This window comes from Cryptomeria japonica, chromosome 8 (assembly GCF_030272615.1).
Source record: "Cryptomeria japonica chromosome 8, Sugi_1.0, whole genome shotgun sequence".
NCBI classification, from domain to species: Eukaryota; Viridiplantae; Streptophyta; class Pinopsida; order Cupressales; family Cupressaceae; genus Cryptomeria; species Cryptomeria japonica.
The window spans coordinates 233,408,213-233,416,082 of NC_081412.1; the positions used below are offsets into that span (position 1 = coordinate 233,408,213).

A 7,870-nucleotide genomic window follows, 5' to 3' on the forward strand; every position below is an offset into this window, starting at 1 on the left:
ATCAGCATGGGAAGGAGTTTCTAAAGCCGATTAGCTAGAGTTTTAGAGAAAAGTTTATAAATAGTATTGCATAGGGCTATAGTTTGGAACTCATCATAACACTCCGATTTATCCTTTTCTGGGATAAGGGCCAAAAAGGTGTTATTGATTTCTTTGAGGATGTTGCCTAAGTTTCTCATTCCTTCCAGAGTTGTCGTAACCTCCTCACCTAGGAAGGGCCAACATTTTTGGAAGAAGCTAGTCGGAAAGCCATTCGGCCCAGGGGATTTATCTGGGCTCATCTACTTAAGAGCTGCCTCTACTTTTGCTAAAGAGAATTTGGCAATTAGAGAATCAGAATTCTCCTTATTCAGAAGCTTAGGGATGCTATTAATAAACCTATCTTGGACAGAGCTGTGAGGGCTCCAATCAGAGTTTAGAATAAGAGAAAAGAAATCAACAACCTCTTTCACAATGGTTTTAGGATTAGCCACCTCTGAGCCATCACTTAACTTAATTTTGGAGATGTGGTTTCTAACTCTTCTCATACTAACACTATTGTGGAAAAATTTGGTATTCTTGTCACCCTCCTCCAACCAAGTCTCTCTAGATTTTTGTTTCCAAAAGACTTCTTCTTTGGTAAGAATAGATTCATGATCCACCAGGAGTTTCATTTCTTTGAGAAACAAACTCTCATCCATCCCAAATCTCATTACTTCCTCATTGACTTCTACGAGCACAGCTTCCACTTGAGCTTTATTGTCAAAGATATTACCAAAGTGCTTCTTATTCCATTGGATGAGATTCTGCTTAATAATCTTAAGTTTGTTAGCAACATTAAAGATCCCAGACCCAGAGACCTTGGCCCCATACCACCATTCTTTTAGAAGCTCCAGGATGTGATCGTCCTTCAGCCACATATTTTTCGAATTTAAAAGGAGATCTCTTTGGGCCAACTTCCCCCTGAATGTCAAGTAAAATGGGAAAGTGATCTGATCCTGAAAAGGGTAGAATTGAGGCTTCCAGAGTAAAGGGAAAGTTAATGAGGCTTCCCAATACAAAGAATCTATCCAATTTCTCTGCAATGTTGTTAAATCCTAACCTACAGTTATTCCAAGTAAAGGCATCCTTAACCATGTTTATCTCTAGCATACCACTCCGATGGAACCAATCTACAAAGTCTAGAGAAGCCCGAGCATAATACCTAAGCCTTCCCGCTTCTCATGTTGATGTAGAATTGTGTTAAAGTCCCCACCTAAAAAACATACCTAACTGAGGGTGCTCGTAAAATTCTCAATTTCCTCCCAAACTCTTCTTTTATCCCCATTAAGGATTGGCCCATACACATTAATAATGACAAAATCTAGATTGTTTTTGAGACAAGTTACCCTCCCACTCATCCAATTGTGGTTAGATACCAAAGGAGAAAGAAGGATACTATGAGGGTCCCAGATAATAGCTAGTACTCCAGAGGCCCCATTGGCTAGGATCCCTATAATCTGTCTAAAGCCTAATCGCTTGCCAAAGGGAGCTAAGTCTACATCTCCCAATTTGGTCTCTTGAAGCAAGACTAATTCTGGGCTAAAAGAGGATAGACAATGTTTGACTAGCCTCTGCTTGCTAGGAGCATTTAAACCCCTAACATTCCATGAAATGACTTTCATGGTGCCTTGGGAAGGACCTTCCCCTTCCCTGCTTGAAACATGTCCATGAGTTTAACCTGACCTTCCGCAGAGCCATCATTAGCTCGTAGCTCTAATAGGGATTTCTTGCCTCTCTTTTTGTAGAACTTGGCACAATCTAGGGTGGATTTATCAGCTACTGAAAGTTTGATGCCTAAGGTTTCATTTTCCTTATTATTTAAATCTAGAAAAAGTTCCTCCATGTTTGAGACCACAAGAGGAGGGGAGAAAGCCAGAATTTCTTTTCTTAGTATTTTTTTCTAAAGATGAAGCTCTTCCTTGACAAAAATTTCATCCAGCAATTTATCCATGATTTTCTTAGTGACTGAGTCACAGAGATAGTTAATATTGTAGTTGACCTCTTCCTCTTTGTGGGCTAGATCCTCCTCCTGATCTGCCCTATCCTCATTAATAGAGCCAACCTTCCAATGGGGAGAGCCATTAGAGTTGTTGCAATCTTCTAATCTTGTAGCCTGATCAGAGGAAAGAGGAATAGCATCTATTTCCCCACCCAACCCATCAATAGAAGCAGGGGGGAGATTTTCCTTCATGACAAGGGGAGTCTCCAAATTAGAAATTTTGCCTAGTTTATCCAAAGAGGATTCCTCTTGGAAGCTTGGAGAAGAGGGGATCAGCCAATCTTCCCTTCTCTTGTCCATGATGAATTCCCCTTCTTCTATTTCCCCAATAAGCCTAGATGGCAGAGGACTTCCCTAATCACAAACCCTCCCTTCTCCAAATTGAAACTAATGTCTGCCCCAGGAATCTTGCTAGATCTCAATTGAGGAGGAGGCTGAAGTGGGATCGATAAAGGGTCTACATCTAAAATTCCTTTGTAAAATTCAAGATAGATAAGGAAAGACGACACCCTTGATTTAATTTCAATAGGTTTTAAGGTTTTAACACTAATATCCATATTAATTATCATAACATAGTTTGCATATTTCCTATACTTGTCACTAATTTCTACAAATTTGCCAATATGATTACCCATTTTCCTAATAATTTCGATGTCCATAAATTCTACTAGTAGGTTAGGTATCAAAACTGGTCTATCTATCTTTAAAGATTGTATTTTATTAGGGTTAAAATCTGGAAGCCATTCTAAAAAATTAAAAGAAAAACCTTTGAAAGTCAAAGATTTACCTGTTAAGAATTCCTCCTTGTGTATTGTATTACCGCAATCAATATACAAAAAACCCTCAGACAGGATAGCTATACTTACTATCCATTTGAAGGACGACATAAACCAATCTGCAATAGCCTTTGATGGAGTTCCAAGTCCCCGCCATCTCGCAAAAACTTTGAAGGCCTTGCAAGATTGTTGAATCCTCTTGACCAAATTCTCATTGATCTCTAAAATGTTAGCCAGGTCTAAGTTAGGGTCCCTGATTGAACCTAATTCCTCCATTGAGGGTTTAGGAGGCATTGAAGCTATCTTGCCCTTGCCTATAGAAGCCTTAAGGCTGGATTGAATTCCAACCAGCCTATTGTGATTGTTAATTCTACTTCTTCTATCAATTTCAGAGTAAAGGCTAACCCGGGGATCTGGTTTTATGAAACCTTCCTCAAGATTCTGCAGCTGATTAAACCTATTGGAGATAGTTGGCTTAGTATTACCTTGGCTGCATTCCTTGCCATTCACAACCCTTGGAGGGTTTTTCATGGCTGCCCTACGAGACCTTCTAGGTTTCACCACTTGCCATTCCGACTACTCATGAGGCAGGGGAGCCCTAATCCCCGGGTTGCAAATCCTGAGCGCATATTTAATTTGCTCGAAAAAAAAAATTGATGGATAAGATCCAGAGATTTCCTCAGAGGTATTCGGGATGGAAAAATCGCTCAATGCCTTCGCTGCCAATTTTCGCACATTTTCGCTTTTTTTTTTATTATGCAAGAAAGAGTTATTAATTATTTATTTATTAATTATTATTAATAAAAGTTTTAAACAGGTATGGTAAATATTCTACGATGTTTTATCATTTTATGAAGGAAATTGAAAAAAAATTGAATCTTTTTTAAGAAAGAAAAGGTATATGGAAGTAAGGAGAAGTATTTGTTAAGCATAATTTATATCTTTTAGGTATCCTTAACAATAATAGTTTTCCTACATTATTTTATCATTTAATATCTTAAATTACTTTAATTGTTATCACAACTTTATTTGGTCTTAATATAATATGAGACCTAGATTTAAATTATGATAATATTAATTTTTATATAAAAAAAAAAATATTAAACTCCCAAAGATGATTCTTACAATATTATAAATTGATTTATTTAAATTTAATTAGAATGTGTTACATATAATTAATTTTCAAAACTCAAGAAAATAAATCAATACAAATTAACTTGAATAGGTACCATAGTTGTCTAAGGGATTTGGGTTCTTCCCATATAGGTCCTTTAGTTGATTATGTTAAATCATTTTAGCTAGAGTTATGCTTTTTTATCTAGAGTTAGGCTTTCCTATCTAGACTTATTCTTTTCTAGTTTAAGTTCACTTAGCAATACTTTAGTTTATCTTTAGTTGAGCTTTATTTAGCTCCTCCATGCTTTACTTTAATTCTTCTAATTTTAGGAATAGGGCATCTCTTTATTTCTATAAGGCAAGCCTTTATGCATTATATCTTTCATTTTGTAATCTTTTCTTTTGAAGAAAAAGCATATCTTTCTTGCTACTCTCTTTTGTGGAAGGTGTTCTTATTTTTTGTTTGATATTGCAAGCTTGTGTTGCAAAATTCAACATGGCATCAAATCATGCATTCAACAAACCCCTCCTCAAGCTTTGAGAATTTCTTTTATCAAAAGCATTGTAGGGTCACTAGGTTTGCCTTCTATGTGGGTATGGAAGTGGGCATATTTTTTGAGATGATCTTTAGACATCAACAAAAAAATTAATCATTTTAAATAAAAATGGAGATCACCATCATGCTCAAAATGCCCAAAAACCCTAAGATTGGTTGTCATTTTGTCAAAATTCGAGTTCTAGGTCAATTTGGTTGAGGGAAAATTTTATGAGGCAAAAAAATCCACATGGAAATACTTGCACCTGAGTCATCTTGTACCTGCATCAAAAAAAAATTTAAAAAATCATTTTTAAAAAATTTCCTTTTTTGAAATTTTTCCAATTTTGGCAGTTTTTCCATTTTTAGAAATTTTCCATTTTTTTAAATATTCCATTTTTGGAATTTACCCTTCAATCCTTCTAAATCCTAATTGACATGCAATTGGTTTCTTGGCCATAACTTGGTCATATGAAACCAAAATCGTACAAACGAGATATTATCAGAATGTTCATTACAACGTCAATCCAATGGTGCAAGTGGATTTGTCATATTCTATACCAATTCTCCATACCAGGCTATTGAATTTAGATCTTAATTTTTTGCTTCTAGGGTCATATCTTGCACATCCACAATAGGTCATAATTAATCCTTTTACCAATAGTTCTTGCAATTGAGCCTTCCACTCCATCAATTTAATAGTGGTCATATGGTAAGATTCCTTCGATATTGGTTCAAAACCTAAAATTAGGTTAATGGAGAAATCAAAATCTCTCTTCAAAGGTAACCAAGGAATCTGTTTAGGAAATACATATAAAAATATTGAAAATAAGGATATTTCTCTTCAAATAATCCACTTTAATCACAAGGATCCTCTTCTCCAAGCTATACAGCTTCAAAGATTCATAAATTATCAAGTCTTTAATAATAGTAAGCTCCCTGAATTTTGTAAGTTCTTATATCTTGACTACAAAAGGATAACACCCTCTTTTCTTAGCCCTCCTTAGTTGCATAGTAGAAATTTGTCTAATCTTAACTTCTCATTGAGTTCCTTAAAGGAAAACTTTGTTTCTTACATCTATACACTACTATTTTTGCAAAATAGTCTACCTTGGCCCAATGCTTCCATAACCAGTTGATCCCTAAGATGACATCATAGGAACCTATAAGGGCTACATATAGGTTTACTTTGGTTGAAAAACTTATAAGATCAACCCTGGCTTGAAATAGGATTTTCTTTACCTAAGCTTTTGTTTAGTTAGCATATTCAATTGATGACAATTTAGCCATATATCCAGCTCTTCTAGGAAATTTCCTTTAACTTTTTATATGATAAATTTTTTTATCGCACCAATGTCAATTAAAATTGAAATTGGAAATCCAAATAAAATGCATGTTATCTGTATAGGTGTAATTAGATACTTCGCTTGATGGTTATCTAGGGCTACATGAATTCTCTATTTGAAGGTTGTCAATTGAGATGCTATAAGATTGACTCATTGTTGAACCCCTTGGTTCTTATTTGGGCATTGATTTGCATAATGATCACCTCCACATGTGAAACATCCTCCAAGAAGTCCTCATTTTTTTATAGGCCTACCCAAATTGTTACCATTTATCTTGAAGTTGTTAGTATTCTTCTTATCATTTTTGTGTTCATTTTTGTTATTCTCAAATCCTTTATCATTCATCCTTATTGCTTCCTATTTATCATTTCTTTTATTGAAAGGTTTGGATGACTTTAATGACCACTTATATATTTTACAATTCTTATGCAGAGATTAATTTCAATTTATGTTCCTATTTAATAGCCTTCTCAAACACTTGGTCCATAGTAGTGGGACCATATACATCAACCTCTCTGCCAATTTGATTATTTAGTCCCATAATTTTAACTTATTGATCCTAGATCTTTCATCCCTTTTATATTGGGTACATATTTAAGAAGTTCTAGGAAAATTTTCCCAATACTCAACCATAGTCAAGTCCCCTTATCATAGATTCTAGAAGTCTATTAATTTATAATCAAAATAATGTTGGAGTAGCAACTTTTGCCTAAAGATGACCACAAATTGGTCTCATGTTCTAGATTGGAGGAACTTAATCCTAGTTCCATCTTCTTTTTCATCCACCAAGAGGATGCTTCACCTGCCAACTAGTAGGCACCCCACATTGCCTTGGTCACCTCTAAATAATTCTTGATTTCAAAATACTTTTCCATTTTAATTAATCATGCCTCTATTAAATCTCTAGATATTGTACTATTAAACTTAGGGAACATCACTTTTTTTCATGTCCCTAAATGGTTCTAGAGCAAGTTGATTTTTCATTTGTCACAAGTTCTAGTATCAGATTTGCCCCCCCTATGTTCACTCTAGTTGTTATATTTGTGTATATTTTCATCCCCTTTGTCCTAAGATTCTTTATCATCATCATTTTCCCCACGCCTACTTTTACCTATCACTTCTTTCTCTAAAGTATTCACATTTTCCTTGATTTCATTAAGAGTGGTCAAAATCTAGTCCAACTTAGCTATTGGATTCTCAAAAGAATTTAACTCCTCCTGGCTTCCTCTCGCATGACTCTAGTGTGAACCAAGATGGCTACTTTTATCAACTAGATTTTAATTAAGTATTTATTAGACACTAAGTTTAACTTTGAACTTAACTCAAATATTGTTCATAACAATATCAAAGTAATACACATGTTTTGCAAAAATTGGACATTTTTTATTATAGTTTATTCAGCAATATTTACACCATTACTTTGTACAAATTTTTCATAATTACAAAATATTATAGAACATTAATATCACTAGTATGAGAAGCCTCCATGAGTTCTTTTTTTTCACAATCTAGTAATACAAACTTGAAGGGTAGATGTACTTGCAAGTAATCCTCCTCCTCCATTGTAATGCCCCGCCAGGAAACCCCGAAGGGATAAGCCAAAAAAACAAGAATAGAGAGCAATAATTTTTTTTTTAAAAACTACACCACATAAGATGCAACAAGATATCAAAGACTCAGAATTACAAAGCGGAAGACATCAACTAACACCTAAAGAGTTTCCCAACGAGATTACTTAAATTCCACAATTCACTTAACTCACACAATTAATCCAATAAGCTGATTATCTTAATAACGAGATAATTCTTAATCAGGATAATTTCTTTCAGAAGATGGAAGTATAATTCACAAGCAAGGATTCAACCATTAAGATCTATTCATAATCTTCATTCAAGCTTTTCATAAAAATACAAGCCATACATCTAATATTCTAACACACTAGAATTTCATCATAAACATAAGAGATCTTTTCAAGCATACTTAATTTCCTTAACAACAACTGAATATATTCCATTACTCTAAGATACATTCTTTCATACTCCAATTTACTGCATTTAAAAGACGATTACATACACGC

The 7,870-nt window shown here is 34.5% G+C and overlaps 1 protein-coding gene across 1 annotated transcript; it reads right to left on the minus strand.

Moving 5' to 3' along the window:
- Window positions 1–281: 281 nt before the first annotated feature.
- LOC131077702 (uncharacterized) lies at window positions 282–899 on the minus strand. Its single transcript, XM_058015244.1, has one exon. It carries the CDS (start codon window positions 897–899, stop codon window positions 282–284), a length of 618 nt encoding a protein of 205 aa, XP_057871227.1.
- Window positions 900–7,870: the final 6,971 nt, after the last annotated feature.